Raw genomic sequence first — 18,658 nt, 5'->3', positions numbered from 1 at the left:
GCCCTTTTTGCCTTGGGAAATCTCCCCTGAACTAAGATAATAATTAACTAAGGGAAACACAAAGCTGCCCTTAGAATAATGAAGTTTTTATATTATATTTTTATATCTATTTGATTTGCAGGTGGGAGATTGGTTATATTGGATTCAAAATAACCACAGAGTTTCTCAAGTCATATCAATGATAGTAACATCTCGAGCAGCATCTTTGAGTGTGCCTCCAGTGACTGTGAAAGCCCACATGAATAAGGATACAAACAACTTCCCTAATCCAATGGTGATTTATGCAGAAGTTAGTCAAGGATTTTTGCCTGTTCTTGGCGCAACCGTGATGGCCACTGTTGAACCACAGACTGGATCTGCAGTGGAGCTCAAACTCCTTGATGATGGTTCAGGTAATCTAATTATTACTTTACTGACATTTTGTCTAGAAATGTATACGTTCCCCATTTTGGTTCAGTCATGCCTATGCCATGAGCACAGAACAAGAGGCATCAAGTTGAGGGAGATGGTAACTCTGGTCTCCCCACAGCTTCAGGATGAGAATAAACTGCACTAGGTCTAAACTGGTGCAACATGTGTGCCCTGACATGTTGGTGCACTTACACTGTTGGGTGTGTTAGGAAGGAGGAGAGAGAGAAACTGTGCCCAAGAAAAAGGGGAGTGTCATGGTTGTGCAGAGCCTTCTCCCTCTCCTGTGCTGTTACCCATGATGCAAATAGTCAGCACAAGGACAGAAAGGGGTCAATTGCCTTGTGGGTCTGATTCAGCCATATTCACTGTTTGAACTTGTGTATATTTTACATACAGATCTGCCCTGCAGAGGGGATGCAGGTGGCAGAACAGGAGAGCGAGAGTCTGTTTCTATAGCTTGTCACATGTTATATAGGCAGTATAGCTAATGTTAAAAACATCTCCTTCAAAAGTATGAATTACATGGATTATTATTCTCCTTTTCAAATCTATTGTGCCTACAGTGGTGATGTGATTCAAATGCATAGTTCTATTGTTCTCCAACTTCTCCATTATCTGAACCATGTAATGCAAACTGTAGACTCTCTCCTCCCCACATTCCATCATTGCTTCAATCTCAAAGTATTTTAGTCTGCAGACCACCAAGAAGGGCTACACAGATCAGACTACTATGGAGAACTACTAAGCAGTAGTTGAGAACTGCTGGCCTATTGGAAACAACAGTAAATACACAATAACATTTTTAATGCTACATTGTTATCTCCAGTTAAATAAGTAATCAGCTCATGTCAACACAATGGGACAGATCCTGTTCTCACCCAAGTCCGTATGAAAGCTCTTATTGATTTCAATAGAAGAAAGAGTAGACCCTATGTGTTTATGAACAGCAAAAAATGCCCTTTCTTAACAAAGGTACCTTGTTTGGATGGGTAATTATTAATATTTGTATGTCAAGGTGCTGATATTACCAAGAATGATGGAATCTATTCAAAGTACTTTACATCTTTCAAGGGAAATGGTAGATACAACTTAAAAGTGCATATCCAGGGGAGAAATAAGACTGTCAGACTTGGCCGCAGGCAGAGCCGAGCCTTGTATGTTCCAGGCTACATAGAAAATGGTAAGAAACATTTATGAAGTAGAAAATTCTCATCTCTCTCTCTCTCTCTCTCTCAAGATGGGTGAATGGGAGATCATTTAGATTCACAAAAAGCTTTTTAACCTTAACATTTGTTACATGTATCTTTTCCACTATTGTTTATACTTTTAGAAAACAGTAGCTGGAACCACAGCATTTTTGCTATATATGAATACTGGGTATAGTGCCACATTTTATAAATATATATATATTATAATAATTAAGTGCTCTTTGGAACACATGGGAGTTGCCAAAGATCCTGGAACTGAAAATCATATAAAAAACAGCTGAAGTTAGAAATTTTAAATTTGTATGTTCTCTGAGACTTAAAAATGAGGTTTTAGGGAATCCATTTCAAAGTCAGGAAATTTAAAGTTATCAGTTTAATGCATCCACATGAGAATTTTTCTGTTCTTCTGTTGGGTTTTCTGGACACATTGTTCAGGACTCTTTCCATTAGGCATGTGAGTTAAAGATTCTCAGTTCCAGAAACCACAGGTATGGATACTGCTATTAACATCTTACTGCTTAAGCCTTCTCAATCAATGGAGCTTCAGTTAATGATACTTACAGTGAGTCTGTTACGAGTGTGTTGTGACTTAGTATACTTTTTCATCTTTCCACTATTTTTGCATTTCTCTTTTGATCTAAAGGCCCCAGAGAAATCAAATGCAAAGAAAACACTTAATTCATCATTAAAATATAGTTTTATTCTGAAAAGTGCCTTTTTAAAAATAGTATTGTCAAATTCTACACTTGTTTTCTCAATCACTCCAGAAGAAAATTGTTCTATTTATAAAGAACAACTGTGTTGTTAACAACTCAGAGTCCTGCAGACTCAACCTAGGATCTGAAAATCAAATTGTGTTCTTTCTGGCTTGTACATTGTCACCAGGGTCTGCAGCCAAATGCCATGCTCAGTATATCTATGCAGCCCTCTGGCCTTCAGTGGGATTGCACAAGTGTAACTGGGGGTATAATTAGAAGGCACTAGTTACAGAGGTTGCTCTGCAAATGGAACTTGGTTAACAATGGTTTGTTTGGTGAAAAAAAAATGCTTTTTGCCATTTAATCCAGCAGATTTGACTCTGGGTAGACAGAGTGGCAGCTCTACTGAGTAAAAAACGCACTCTAAGCTTGAGATATTAGGCACCCAAATACCTCAGGAAGTTCCAACAGTTAAGATTTGTACCTCAGTGTTCACTCAGTGTTCGCACAATGTAGTATTTCCTATTCCTGTTTTCCTTGTTAAATATACACCTTAACATTCTTATACCAGTACACGTCCCCCCACCCCGAAAAAAAACCCACCCCAGCAAATTGTGCAATATGATGGTAAATATATATATTATTACTCCATGGGGAATTCTGTGCCAAAAAATTTAAAATTCAGCAACAAAAAATTAAAAATTCTGCACATAATATTTTAAAATTCTGCAAAATTCTGCATATTTTATTTGTCAAAATAACACAATATAATCACACCAGTTTCAATTATTTATTTCAAAATACCTGTCAGCAAGTATGTCTATAACAATACAGACAACAAAAATGGTTCAGGGAATCTTTGACAAGTAGATTCCTTACTAGGCAATAATACTGAGTAATAATTCATTTAAACTACAGTACAGAACCATATTTCTTGCACCCCTCAGAAGCAGTGCAAAGGCTTGGGGGAGTCAGGGGTAATGGAGGAGCTCAGGGACAGGGAAGTAAATTGCTGGGAAGGAGCCTGGGTGTGAACTTGGAGGATTGTTGGGTATGGGTGGGAAAAGTATGGAACACGGGGGACTTTGGGGGGGGTGGGGAGCAGGGAGGAATTGTTAGGGAACTGCCCCCATGCTGACCTTGGCTGACCCCTAGCCTCTCCCATGCAGTCAGGCATATCTGTCCCTGTCCCCATGTATCCCTTCATCCCATGTGTCCTTGCACCCCCATCCACGTGTCCCTCCACCCCCACTCAGACACCCCTCGCCCTATCCCCATGTGGCCCTGCACCTGTCCCTATGTGGCTCTGTACTCCCTCCCCTGTCCCATGTGTGTCTATGTCCCCACCCAGCTACTCTCCTGTCCCTGTGTCCGTCCCCATGTGTCTCTGAGCCCCCACTCAGCCACCCCCTGTGCCTATGTAGCGCTGCACCCCTTCACCATGTGGCCCTGCACCTCTCTCCACCCCTTCCTCCTGTAGCCTTGTGCCTCCACTCCCATTCAGCCCCTGCCCCAGTCTGTCCTCCCCCACTAGCCCTTATGAACCCCTGTCTGATCCCCCCAACACCCCACGCTGTCTATCGCCCCATATCCCCTGTCTCCTGACCTGGCCTGACAGGCACTGTGAAAAAGGCAGACTTTCTCTTCCTTAGCTGGCTGTGAACTGCTCCTTTGTTCTATCACCACAGCACCCTCTGGTGGGCTAAAGGCAGAACTGCAGCAACATTTCAGCAGAAGCTTTTTCTGCCCAAAAAATTAAAAATCTGCGGGGCTCATTAATTATGCATGCATGCAGTAATGCAGAACTCCTCCAGGAGTAAATATAACATGGTAATAGAAAACTTAGCTTTTTGAATTTCTTGACTTTTGAGTGCCTGATTTCTCAACCTTAATTTTAGATCATTAGCTTCTGCATTTCATATCCTCTTTCTTGCATGTGTGTGTGCACACAGTGACAATTTTCTGTATTCCTAGAAAATTAGAATATACTGAATTAAAGAAGTCTACATAAAAAATGTCTCCAACTTAAACTCAGAAAAATAAGGAAATTCCTACATGATTGTAATTCTTATGCTGCCTGCAATACCGAGGTTGAGATGGGTGGAAGCTACCTTATCACAACCACTTCCCACTGACACCTGCTCAATACCTTAAATGCCCTAACTGATAATAGGCACTACTTTCAACTGCCCTTGAAATCTGGTTTGCTTTTGGGGTCTGCCTTAGTTTTGTGCAAGGATGCAGAATCCTGAAGTTCACTTTGGTTTTTAGCCTTGCTAATTTTTGCACTAAGCTTGAATAAGCCAACAAAAAAAGTAGATTAAAGAGAGAAGGATGCTAGATTAAAAAGTGTGTTACAATTTGTAGTTTTGTAATGTTCAAATAGCATGAGCAATTTTTTTCTTTTTTGGGGCAGGTGAAATCAAAATGAATGCCCCAAGACCTGAAGTTAGTGATGATGAAATTCAAGCAAAGCTAGGAAGTTTCAGTAGAGTTGCAACAGGAGGTTCTTTTGTAGTGGAGAATGTTCCATCAGGAGGAACTACTGATGTGTTCCCACCCTGTAAAATTATTGACCTTGAGGCTCAATTTGAAGAAGATAAAATTCACTTGTCTTGGACAGCTCCTGGGAATGACTTGGATGTGGGACAAGGTAAGGTGAAGTTTTGTTTTAGTCAGCTGGAAGTGATGCATTATTGTCAGTTATCTGAAATTACATATGAAGAGCCAGCCAAGGAGAGGTGAGGAAAAGAGCTATGTCTTTCCCATCTGCAAAAAATATGACCATTGCTATGGCTTGACCTACTCTAGTTTTTCTCTACAAAATTTCCTAGTGTAGATCAGGACTCAATAACCAATAAATTCCCTGTTCAATATGATACTCACATTAGTCCCACTTAATCCTTTAAAAAAATGTTTAAAGAAACATGGAATACTCCCAAACATAGGCACCAACTCTGTAGTGGCTCCGGGGCTCAAACACCATGGAAAAAATAGGGGAGGCTCAGCACTCACTAGTCACAGTAGTTCAGCAGGGTCCCGGGGCTGGCTGCCGATCAGCTGTTTGATGGCGAGGGGGAGGGGTAGTGGGACGAGAAGGGGATGGGGCAGGGTACAGTGGGAAGATGATGGGAAGAAGTGCGGACTTGGGGGAAGGGGGCAAAGTAGGGGTGGCAAGAGATGGGGTGAAGGTGGGGCCTCAGGAGAAGAGGCAGAGTGAGGGCGGGGCCTCAGGGCAGAGCGGCGGTAGAGCACCCCCTGGGAAAGCCAAAAGTCAGTGCCTGTGCTCCCAAACATGGTACAACAGAAAATGCAAAACTTGTATACCAACCAGCCTTATGCTAGTTTACAAAGGCAAACAAATCAAAACCACACTCACCAGTGACTCTTCCAAGGCTTAGCCACTGTCTACACTGCAACTATAAACAAGTCAGGGGTCCCAATTATAACATGGACAGTCCAAAGTTTTAGTCCATTTATGGGGACACAGCTAGGTCTCGTTTAAGTATGTTGTAACCAGGTTATGTTATAGTGTGCACATCAACACAAGCCAGAGAGGTTAAGATAGACAACCTTCAGTCACACAGACAGCAGCTTCAGATTAAAATCTTTACATACACCTACAGCTCTTGCCAACCAGTTCACCAGGGAACAAACCAGCAACTCCATTAAATCCCCAAAACACTGGCCTAGGTTCTTCTATGTGGCTACTTTGCACTACTCGTCTGGCTCAAAACAGCCTTACAGCTAGAGTAGCCAGCAACAGAAGAATAACCTCAGTTAGGAGCATACTCTGATGGTGTAGAGCTGCAATAGCACTCTTATGCTACCCCTTATCCCATCTCTGAAGGGATAGAAAAGAAGATGCGGAGCAGGAAATAGAGCTCAAATCAAGCAAAGAACTAGAAAACCCACTAGCAGAACAGAACCATACAGTCTTGAAATGACAACTGTGGACAGTGGGAAGCCAGGCACATTTGCAGCATGATCCCTGACACACTAACTATGCTGGCAAATGCAGCAGGCATTTTGCTATCTCTCAGCCTATGCTTTAGCACCTGCTCACATTAAGAGAGGGAATGTTGACCAGGATGCAGGGACCTATCCCTGTACTGCTGTGTTTTTCAGATGTACTGTTTGGTCTTATACTTGACCTGGATACGCCCTAGAGACAAGTGAAAGAAATCCTATTTTCATTTCTCATCCAAAAGTTATGTTTTTATTTTAGTACTATAAATACTTTTGTGTAAAGCGTGGGGGAGTAAGGCATAGATGGGGGCAGTTTAATGGCAGTTCTCTGCACTGCCATGTGGAAGACTCATCTCAAATTCCTGGTTTTGGTTTCTTGCTGCTCAGCCCAGCAGAAGCTAAGAGTGCTGGTAATATTATGTGGTTAGTGCTCATGAAAGGAGGAAATGCCCCAGATCAGTTAACAGTAGACTATTTACCCAACTAAAATGTGGAACTGATAAGTTCTAACAGGAATTCTGTCCAGAGCTCTTCAGAGAAAGGATGTTTTTTCTCAATTAAGCAGGCCCATCAATAATGTGGGTGGGTAAAATGGTCGGGTTGGTCAGGGAGTATCATTGGAGTTCTTATAAAGATACAAAACTATTCTACAAATCCTGTGCTATCCTTACATTTACAGATAGTATAATAGGCATACTAACACATTCTTACTTGCATACCTCTCTTTTTCCAGCTGACAGATACATAATAAAAATGAGTGAAAGTCTTCTGGACCTAAGAAACACCTTTGAGAATGCTACTTCCGTGAATACCTCTAGTCTGGTACCTAACCCTGCCGGCACCAAAGAATCATTTCAGTTTAAATCAGAAAGTGTCACAATAGAAAATGGCACTATAATCTACTTTGCAATACGTGCCATTGATAATGCCTCCCTGACCTCAGAGGTGTCTAATATAGCACAGGCAGCTCTGTTTCTTCCTCCAAAGGAATCCTTGCCTAATGATGATGTTATCAATGAAGGTATTAAAGTTTCAATAATAGTATTAATGGTTACTGGGGCTGTAATAGCTGTATTAATAGTTGTAAGTACAACCGTTTGTATTTTAAATAAGAAAAATAGAAAGGGAGGCCCTGAGCTCAGAATGTAATAGAACTAATTGTAAGATGAAAGCTCAGTAGGTATTTATCCTAATTAGTTCTACTTGTTGTTTTCAAAATACATAAGGAAAAACAAATTTGTAATAGATTTGAAAATTAAGTGCGTTGACTTTAAAATAAAGGTGGATTTAGATGTATTTTGATCTGCTTTCAGTGAGTGTATAGTATGTTATAGTACATGTATGTAGATTGAACAGTGAATTTAAAAGTATGTACTGAGTAAATGAAGACGTATCACTATAATGCGCAGCATATAAATGACAATCTAGATGTATACTTTAATTCTAATCTTGCAAGAGTTCTGCAACATTAGGTACTCTGTGCTTTGTTTTTTAAAAAGTAGGAAAAAAATCTTTCTAATTTTGTTTTCCAGTTGCTTAGCAGTCAGGAAAGGGAGATTTAAGAAGAAATTAGATCTGTAATCTTTGGTTTTCATACATTCCTTTCAGTTATATTCAATGAGTAGGAAACATAAATATATACATCTGTTGGTTCTGAGCCTGCAAATGCTTAGGTACATGCATAACTCAACTCTCATCCTATGACTAATGCAGGTGTTTAAGTATTCACAGATCAGGGCCACATGTTATCCACAAATGAGCTTATGGAAAACACTTTTTACCTGACAAAATCATCAAACACACATGCAACATTCCAACTCTAAATGATAGAACAAATGCAAAATAGTAGAAGAGAAAATACTAAATTTCTAGATAGCAGAAATGCCACCTACTACAGTATGTGACAGAAGCGACAGCATGTAGCACCCAAGAGGAAAAGCTATTCACCAGGTGACTTTTCATTGGTTTTTCCCATCTCCTGCAAACCTAACTTGCAACATCATGATCTGTGATGTGACACTCCAGAAATGGGAAAAGATCGCCTATTCTTTGGATAATGAAAACATCCATCGTTACATTAGATGGGATCAAATTATTTTATAAGATATATAAACCCTCATGCTTCAGGTCATCAGCTAATCACTAACAGTGGCTAGGGAGGAAGTTTTCCATGTGCAAATTATTTCATAATTGTCCATTATGGGGTTTCTTGCTGCTTCCACTGACGTATATCTCATAATATGGAAATATTGGCCAGCCTGGGTATGCCTACACTCAGGTTTTTTACAATTTTAATTAACTGACAGTTAGCTCAAGGTAGTTACCACATTTGGACCATGCCTGGACCAAACATTGGGGAATGTCCATGTTAGCTTTTACAAACATATTAAGTGAAAATCTTGAGTGAAGACAAGCCCTTTCGGAGATGGGATCTGGGCTTAGATGGACCATGGATCTGATTAAGTAGTGCAATTCTTATGTCTGCTGATGGTTTTTTTATGGCATGAAGTGAAAATAAGAAATTTAATTGAACTCTTAGTTGCTCTTCCAAAAGTAAAGGCAATATAACTTCCCATTTTTGTTTTGTCTGGTGCATGTTGGTGGTTTTCTTCACTTCTCTTGGGGATAGGTGAATGGGACAGAAGAGACTGATTAGTAGAATATCTGTGTAATAAACAGAAGGCTTGGACACTTTATAAATATGTGTTATGCATAAAGACCAGTAAAACAAAACAGACCATGGGAACTGGAGATTGTGTTTTACTTTTTATTTTTTAATTAATCTCTAGCCCCGGTGAGAAATATTCTAAGAATAGGGGATTTCTCACCTGATAGATCTGCCCAATCATATATAACCGAGCTGTTTCCTGATAGAAAAATTGATCTGGGAGCCAGGAGCATTTGACTTAGTGATGACAGTTTGATTACCATCTAGAGATCCGTGTTTGGGGCTGGTCCTTCATTCCTGACATGGCAAAAGCTAGGAGCACTGTAAAGAGACAATATCTTCAACCTAGGGAGGGAGCACCTTGTAGTACTTCGCATCAATCTCTCTGGCTGATTTGAAAGCAGCCTTAATAATCTCTGGAGGGAGCCAGGACCACTCCGCAGTGTCTGGAAGAATAGTCATCACATTCTGAAGAAAAGCTGGAAAGACAGCTTTCGGGGAGGAATAAAGAGAAAAATTACAATCACAAAGCAATATTCACAGGTATCAACCCCCTCAAGAGCCCCTAGTTTTACCTGCATTCCACCTGTTTGGTAGCACTTCATTTTGCCTGGTCATCCTACCTCTAAACTGAAGGGTACTACCAGCTCATCATTCTCAAAAGTATTTACATTCCTACTCAACAGAAGTTGTATGGGTAGGAAGTATATCACAGAGTCAGAGTAATCAGTTGTCATATTGTTCCTGGACATATTTCCTAAAGTAGCATAATAACGTAGCAGTTGTTATCTATCAGCTTAATGCTTTGGTTACACTGACATCTAGTGGATCATCAAAATACACACACAAAAATTTTTCAGTTATGTTTCCAAAAATCACACATTTACCCACTAGACCAAAACAGCTTCTTCAAGGATGCACTTATGTCTCATATAAATACTTATTTAGTGGGACAGTCAAAAATGATAGATCCAAGTTTTCATCTATCAGTTGTGATTGGCTCTTCTTTTTCTTCCGCCTCTTCTTTATATTACACAAGTACCTAGAGGACCTAACTACAATTGGGGCTTCCTTGCTTTGGCTACTTTTCACACACACTGTAAATTACAATCTTGCCCCAAAGAGCTCACAGCCTATTGTGATAGACCCAGGCCAGTTGGGTACAGCAAAGTAGCAGAAGGCAGATATACTAGCCACTGGATTAACAGTTTTCTGTTTCCTGATTGACCAGAGCAGGGGCTGCTCCAGGCTAATAAGAACACTGACTCCAATTAACCTGCAAAGAGTCAGGTGAGGCCATTAACCTAACGTGACCACCTGACTCTAATTAAGGCCCCTATGATACTATAAAGGGGCTCACTCCAGTCAGGCAGAGGAGAGCTAGGGAGAGAGGAAGTACAACTGAAGGGCTGGTTAATGAAGACATCATAGAATCATAGAATCATAGAATATCAGGGTTAGAAGGGACCCCAGAAGGTCATCTAGTCCAACCCCCTGCTCAAAGCAGGACCAAGTCCCAGTTAAATCATCCCAGCTAGGGCTTTGTCAAGCCTGACCTTAAAAACCTCTAAGGAAGGAGATTCTACCACCTCCCTAGGTAACGCATTCCAGTGTTTCACCACCCTCTTAGTGAAAAAGTTTTTCCTAATATCCAATCTAAACCTCCCCCATTGCAACTTGAGACCATTACTCCTCGTTCTGTCATCTGCTACCATTGAGAACAGTCTAGAGCCATCCTCTTTGAAACCCCCTTTCAGGTAGTTGAAAGCAGCTATCAAATCCCCCCTCATTCTTCTCTTCTGCAGACTAAACAATCCCAGCTCCCTCAGCCTCTCCTCATAAGTCATGTGCTCTAGACCCCTAATCATTTTCGTTGCCCTTCGTTGTACTCTTTCCAATTTATCCACATCCTTCCTGTAGTGTGGGGCCCAAAACTGGACACAGTACTCCAGATGAGGCCTCACCAGTGTCGAATAGAGGGGAACGATCACATCCCTCGATCTGCTCGCTATGCCCCTACTTATACAACCCAAAATGCCATTGGCCTTCTTGGCAACAAGGGCACACTGCTGACTCATATCCAGCTTCTCGTCCACTGTCACCCCTAGGTCCTTTTCCGCAGAACTGCTGCCGAGCCATTCGGTCCCTAGTCTGTAACGGTGCATTGGATTCTTCCATCCTAAGTGCAGGACCCTGCATTTATCCTTATTGAACCTCATTAGATTTCTTTTGGCCCAATCCTCCAATTTGTCTAGGTCCTTCTGTATCCTATCCCTCCCCTCCAGCGTATCTACCACTCCTCCCAGTTTAGTATCATCCGCAAATTTGCTGAGAGTGCAATCCACACCATCCTCCAGATCATTTATGAAGATATTGAACAAAACGGGCCCCAGGACCGACCCCTGGGGCACTCCACTTGACACCGGCTGCCAACTAGACATGGAGCCATTGATCACTACCCGTTGAGCCCGACAATCTAGCCAGCTTTCTACCCACCTTATAGTGCATTCATCCAGCCCATACTTCCTTAACTTGCTGACAAGAATGCTGTGGGAGACCGTGTCAAAAACATCCTCAAGTCATTGGTAAGGGTGAAGAAGGGAAAAGCAGGAGAGCTGAGGGGAAGTGGCCCAGGGAAATGTAGCAACTCTGGCAGTGAAATATTGGCTGCTAACAGCTACTACCATTAGGGTCCCTGGGCCAGAGTAGAGGAAGAGCCCAGGTTTCCCTCACCCCCACCAATCCACCACTACAGAAACATCTCCTGGGAGGGGAAAACAGGCCCCTGTCAGGACAAGAGGCTAACCTGCTTGGTATAAGGCCATAGGAGCAACAGAGACTGGGAATTCTCTCACCAACCTCCTTGCTGGTTTATGATGAAAAAGATTCAGTAGGCTGTATCCCTGGCCCTAGAGAGAGAAGGGCTATGTGGAGGGTTGCAGTAAGCCTCTGAATCTAGCATAAACCGCCTGGAAGCGCAGGACCCACGGGGACAAGGCTGGAGCTCTGCCACACTCCGTAATGTAGTGAGTCACTTCCCCTCCAACACATCTGTACAGGAGGCAGCCATAATTTGGCTGCTTATGCTTCCTGAGTGGAAGAGGAGAGATTGTTAACAATGGGCCTGATCTACTGACTTCAATGAACTTTGGTTCAGGCTCATGTTGGCAGTGATGTATGTTCCAAAGGAAAGGGGGGGTGGGGCCATGACTACCAACCAGGACTGCCACACAACAGTTAGTACGGGTTAGCTACAAGGGCAGCACGGGGTGGAGTGAAAGCTATACATTTTGTATAGAAGTAGAAAGTGCTGCTAAACATGGTCCCCACACACCATTGTAATAGCAATAAATTAATACCTAGATTTTATACAAAGCTTTTCATCAGTAGCTCTCAATGCACTTTACAGGGAAGTCAGTATCAGTAGCTCCATTTTACAGGGAAAGTGAGGAACAGAGAGATGGAGTGATTTCCCCCAGCAGATGAGTATCAGAACTAGGAATAGAACGCGGGTTTCCTGAGGCCCAGTCCAATGCTCTAACCCCTAGAACACACACCAAGCATTATGCCAAAACCTTATACCTCAATGCACATCCTTTGGTGCACTACTGGCACTTGACCCCTCATGCACACGTTTATTGGTGCTCCACTGGCTTTCAAACACCAAAATATAGTCCTTAAAGTAAGTAACATTTTCAGTCTGCAACCATGACACTAGGGTTGACAACACTTCAGGATTGTCCTGGAGTCTCCAGGACTTTAAGATTAATCTTTAGTTAAATATTATGTCATGTAATGAAACCTCCAGGAATACGTCCAAACCAAAATTGGCAACCTTACATGACACTGTTCCTTTAAATGCAAGTATGATACTGAGCCAGCAAGGGTTAGACAACCAGCAGGCCCAAAATCAATCTTTAAGGACATATTAGGGAAGTATTGAAGCGGTAAACAGAGCCATTCTTTGTAGACCGTTATCAAAGCCATGTTAAATGGATGAGAGTTTTGTACTGTTAGAGAATTAGAAGTAAATACTAATTGTATTGGTCTGTGTTTACCTTTATCTTATTAGATGTTAACCATGTAACCAGATTAGTTTATGGATGCTAATTCCCTTGCATGTCTTAATTACAATATATTATGCATGGGGATGGTTCAGCTAACCTTCAGATGAAAGATATAAAATATTTCAGGAAATAATATTACTTTGTCTTCATCTTAAATTGTCTGTGCCGTAATGGAATGGCTTGATAGTTTGAATGGATAATTGCCTTATGTTAATTAATTCTACTAGTTTACCTATGTATACATAGAAAATAGGAGGTTTACTTCAAAGTAACAATGTATATTACCTAGTCTTCATCCAAGGAATGCCTGCTGTATTATCTGCTGTCAAGAGGCTATGGTAGCCTGCCAGAGATCTATAAAAGAACTCTAGGCCTGATCTGCTTTAACTTCATCAGGGGAAATTTAAGTTAAAAGACTGAGGTCTCCAGCTCCAGTCAGGATTACCCTGCTATTTTTCATGGAAGAATTTAAACAGACTCTGCACATGGACTACCTATTTGGACAATAACCTAATGAACTGATTCTGGAAAGATTTTATACAACTCAGCAGCTCACCATGTCTGCTATGAAACTGACCAAAGAACCTTATTCATATCTGTATATATAATGATCTTTAATCACAATACTCTCTCTCTTAGATTAGTTAATAAGAATTGGCTGTAAGTGTGTATTTAGGTAAGATCTGAAATATACATTGACCTGGTGAGTAATGTGTCCGATATTTTAGGATTGATAGAACTTTATATATGATTAATAAGATTTTAAGTAATCCTCACCATATTTGACTTGGCTATCTGGATGGAAGCCCAGGGCTGGATTGCTTAAGGGAAACTATATTTTTTGGCTTCTTGGTTATCAGTAAGATATTACAGAAGCTGTTTTGCTGCTGGCTTAGTGAATCTAAGTATAAGAATAAACCACCAGTTTGGGGGATCGTCCACCCCATTCTTTGCAGTTTGCCCTCATTGAACATTCTCAGCGTGGCCCCTCTAGCAACTATGGTCACAGCAAGTAAATCTGTTTCTAGAAGTGTCAGATTTTTAATCTAGTCCTTTGTGTTTTTCAGATAAACTTTAAACAAATGTCATCACTTTAAGATTATAAAAGTCTCAAAAGGTTCCCCCTAATACTCTCCAGTTATGCTGGGAATCATTTTACTTTATACTAATATGTATAATCTTATGTCATTTGTTCTTGTCTGAATCTTTGTATTGTATATGAGTCTGATCCTGCAATGAGCTCTATGCAGGTGGATCCCAGGCCCATTCAGAGCATCACTGATTTCAACAGGGCTTCATACATGTGCAGAGGTCCACTTATATGGAGATCATTGCAGAATCAAGGCCTATACTAATAAACCATGTTACCATAGAGTTTGATTTTGCGTATATCAATTGATTTCTTCTCTTTACTGTTTCATGGATGAGTTTTCATTTGCATGCTGTATTATAATATAATAGAAATGTGAGATGGAAAAGATCTATTAGAGTATTTTTCAAGTGCCCTGCACAGTGCTAGGTAACCCCAGAAACAAAGGCATAGTCTTGCCGCAGCGTGCTTACAATCTAAATTTGACATGCCAACAAGTGACAATCATAGAAGGACAAAAAAGGAAGATGGGAAGTGGAAGGACAGGAGTTATAATAATAACAATGCGTGTTCATCCAGTCCATTTCCCTGTGAAGTCAGAATTGCTGCCTACAGTACATTTCTCAATCCTGTCCTAACAGTACCCACCATCACCAGATAAAGATATAGATCTTAAGATGGTTAAAGAAAACTTTGTCTGACAGCGTTCTGTCTGACAAGAAATCACTTATCAACAGTTGTGATTATAAAATCTATACTTCTATTGTTTTGCCTTTATGGTCCCCGCTTCCCTATTGTTTATCTGTGTGGTCTCTGTCTGGTTCTTTGATTGTCTCTGTCTGTTGCATAACTAATTTTGCTTGGTGTAAATCAATTAAGGTGGTGGGGTATAATTGGTTAAATAATTGTTTTACAATATGTTAGGAATGGTTAGAAAATAGTTTGTAAAATTTAGTAAAATGATTGGTTAAGGTATAGCTAAGTAGGACTCAAATTTCACTATATAAACTGGAGTCCAAAAGGAAGTTCTTGGGAACCAACTCCCAGACACAGCTCCAAGATCAGAGCTGCCAGACCTCAACACCCTGCCAATCACACCGTGAAGAGCAGAAGCTGGAGTCCCCCAGATGACATGATCCTGACTGGTCATCAAGAAAATTTCATTAGGAGTGGTGAGCATTGTATGCTTAGTGTGTGCATTCTATTTTGGTGATTGTTAATAAACAGAGGTTAAGGATATTACTGTGTAAGGCTCTTTCACTGGTAAAAGACCCTGCAAACCTGCAGAGTGTTAGGTTACGCCCTGAGCCCACGGAAGGGTAACCATGGGTGCCTAAATTAATAGGGTTATGCTTTGAGCCCACGGAAGGGTAAAGATGGATGCTCTAGAGAGTAAGGTTATGCCCTGAGCCCTAGGAATGGGGTAAAGGTGGGTGCCCCTAGAGTGTGTGAGTAACAGAATTTTGTGCGGGTAACAATCCCTCCACACAGCTCTTGCATTCCTCTTCCCTCTACCAGTACAACTCCAATTTGAGAACAGTAGATGGCACACTTGCAACTACAGTGGAGGCCAGTAGAAATGTATGCTCTGAGAAGTAACATTAATTCCTACTCAGACATCCATGGTGTAACATTCTATGCTTCAGGGGAGCGCCTATAACCCCCATATTCCTCATTTATATATAATTGTGATCTTGCATATAAAGCATGCCATGTAAGGTATCAGGCGAAAGGTTATGATCTGCTGAAAGTCATTGTTCTATCTCAGGGGTTCTCAGACTGGGAGTCGCGACCCTGCAGGGGGTCGTGAGGTTATTACATGGGGGGTTGTGAGCTGTCAGCCTCCATCTCAAACCCCGCTTTGACTCCAGCATTTATAATGGTGTTAAATATATAAACAAGTGTTTTTAATTTATAAGGGGGAGGGGTCACACTCAGATGTTTGCTATGTGAAAGGGGTCACCAGTACAGTAGTTTGAAAAACTGCTTAATTTAGATGTTGTCCAGTCTAATAGAGTTGAGAATTTAGACTGCATGCTTATATTTTATTCTGGTAACCACTCTGACATTTTGCCTATCACTTATAATCATTTAAAATCTATCTTTTGCAGTCAATAAACTTGTTTTATTGTTTATCTTTAACAGTGAGTTTGCCTGAAGTTTGGTAAATCTGCTCAAGTTTACAAAGGCTGGTGTATATCCACTTTCCACTGATGAAGTGGTGAATCAATTAATAAACTTGCACTGCTTGTCTTAAGCAGTGCAAGAAGGTATATTCCTGAAGTACAAGGCTGGGAGCTGCCTTTCTCTGTGTGATTCACCATTGGCTCTGGGAGCATTCATGCAATCTAGCTGGGTGTGGGGCTCCACATGTGGTTGTGCTGAGTGATAACAGTGCCTGGAGGGATTTGCTGCTTGTCACTAGCAAAGCATTGTGAAAGCTTTGTGCCCAGGCTGGAGAGTTAATGGGGAACAGTGGTCCCACAGTCCCAGGCTGCACCCTGGGGATCCCATTACACATGGTTTCTGGAGGGAAGCATGTTGTAGGGAACAGCTGTTGCCTGGCTCTGTCCACTCCTGTCCCCATATTTCCATGGAGCCTTAACTACACAAAGCTCACAGAATGGAATATGGGAAGGGGGAGTATGTAATGGAGCGGACACTACATCTTTTATGGCCTCTCACCTTGTTACCCCCAGTTAGAGCCCCATCTGTTCATTTTAGCAGAGGGGGAAAATATAGCCCCGTGCATTTTTATATATCTACAGAAACCAATGGCCCGTGAGACTAATAACTTTGATAATTAAAACACAAAGAATTTTAAATATCTGTTTTATTTTTCCACTGCTCAAGCTGCTTGTTTAGTTTTTGTATTTCTCTCAGTGAGGACAATGAAAATAAACTAGTCCATTTTTAATCAAATTTATCTTCAGATTTTCATGCACAGCAATTCTCAAACCCTGGTCCCTGGACCACTGCTATTCTGCAAAGTGCTGGCTGGCAGTCTTTGAATGGCTAGCTGGTCACAAAGGGCTGGCTCTTCCTCTCATCTCCAACTGCTAACCTACATTTAAAAAAATTCTAATACATAAATACTTTCTCAATATGACTTTTTCATGTAAGCAATTGTTGTAGTTGCCACAGGGATGTTATGTGATCATGGATGGGGGGGGAAGGCACAAATGGCAAGTACTGTGGTCCACACTATAAAGAATGTGAGAACCCCTGAGCCAGTACACTACAGAAAGTTTTGTTTTTAAATCTGTCTCCATTGAAATTAAACTGAATCTAATGGTGTTAGCTTTTGTGAAAGCCTTGAATCGCATGACTTCCTGCTCTTTAGGTCATGCCCCTACTTCTCCCACCGTCAGGAGCTGGAGTCAGAAGAAGGGCTGCTTATATTTATAAACATTTAAGTTACAAAATACTTATAGTACAAATGTTTATCATTATTATTTGATGAACGTTGCATTTTATGTGCCAGATCCAACATGCACTGAGGGTAATAGAAGGACTCTGGACACACTTCCATTGACTTTAATGGATGGTGACCTGTACACTTAAAAACAACTCTTGCTCCTCCCAGAACTAAAAGGCACCTCTCCTGACCAAGGCCAACAAAACAAATTTTGAGTTTATCAGCCAAGCATTTGCATGTGGACAAAAAAGTGACGGTTAGGGAAGTTTTCAAAATACCATAGCTTTAAAACTGTTTGGGGTTTTTTTTGTTTTTTTTTTTTTAAATCAAACTTCCCAGAAAAACTCTATTCTGGGATAAGAAAAGGAAAGCAAAATTTCAGGAAGGTCAGTTTCTTCTTGGAGAAGTTAAGTGCAGGAAGTGAGGTAGGAGTAGGACTTGAATACTGTGCTGATAACAAGGGACTAGCTTCAATCTGTACTGATTTCCATCCATATCTCAGGTTTCAGAGTAGCATCCGTGTCAGTCTGTATTCGCAAAAAGAAAACGAATACTTGTGGCACCTTAGAGACTAACAAATTTATTAGAGCATAAGCTTGAAGTGAGCTGTAGATCACGAAAGCTTATGCTCTAATAAATTTGTTAGTCTCTAAGGTGCCACAAGTACTCCTTTTCTTTATCCATATCTCAGTTACTTTCAACTCCCATTTTTCTGAACATTAAAGCTGAGAAGGAATGGGGCAGGGTGTTCAGGTTTCAGGGATTAGAAAGATGGCAACCCTACTTTCAAACACTGCCTGTTAGTTAAAATTAGCTATTAAATCCATATTTAGAGACATAAGTGGCCTGATCTGTAAAGGCAATGAGCAACTACAAGTCCCATTTAATCAATGGCATCTATAGGGGCTCAGCTACTGAAAGTAGGACCACTTTTATCTATGTACTCAAGTTTGAAAACTTTAACCTAACTGACTTTCAGAAAAATCTCAGAGTGACAGCACTAGGCATAGAACCCAGCTCCTCTCACTACACTATAGTCTCTACAGGAGCATGGTGCCTCCTGTGAGGTTTGAAAAACAATGACAGGTTATATTACAAAAAATAGTTTCAGCAAAATGGAGATAAATCA

General features: G+C 41.0%; 1 protein-coding gene and 1 long non-coding RNA gene across 3 annotated transcripts in view; one reads left to right on the top strand and one right to left on the bottom strand.

Moving 5' to 3' along the window:
• The window catches only part of LOC119860514 (calcium-activated chloride channel regulator 1-like), a 34,981-nt gene extending 27,409 nt beyond the window's left edge, over nucleotides 1-7,572 (top strand). Inside the window, exons 11-14 of the mRNA XM_038414313.2 lie at nucleotides 122-392; nucleotides 1,427-1,591; nucleotides 4,734-4,970; nucleotides 7,020-7,572. Of these exons, the coding sequence (XP_038270241.2) occupies nucleotides 122-392; nucleotides 1,427-1,591; nucleotides 4,734-4,970; nucleotides 7,020-7,435 (1,089 nt within the window). The 3' untranslated portion in view covers nucleotides 7,436-7,572. The remainder of the gene's footprint in view (nucleotides 1-121; nucleotides 393-1,426; nucleotides 1,592-4,733; nucleotides 4,971-7,019) is intronic.
• The window catches only part of LOC122461295, a 54,238-nt gene that overhangs the window by 33,994 nt on the left and 1,586 nt on the right, over nucleotides 1-18,658 (bottom strand). Inside the window, exon 2 of one of the 2 annotated variants that reach the window (XR_006283194.1) lies at nucleotides 9,115-9,445. This is a non-coding gene — a long non-coding RNA (uncharacterized LOC122461295). Of the gene's footprint in view, nucleotides 1-9,037; nucleotides 9,446-18,658 lie in introns of those variants that run through there. The other variant, XR_006283193.1, reaches the window with a different exon arrangement.

The sequence above is a fragment of the Dermochelys coriacea genome, chromosome 8 (assembly GCF_009764565.3).
Source record: "Dermochelys coriacea isolate rDerCor1 chromosome 8, rDerCor1.pri.v4, whole genome shotgun sequence".
Classification (NCBI taxonomy): domain Eukaryota; kingdom Metazoa; phylum Chordata; order Testudines; family Dermochelyidae; genus Dermochelys; species Dermochelys coriacea.
This window is presented reverse-complemented; position numbering and strand designations above follow the sequence as displayed.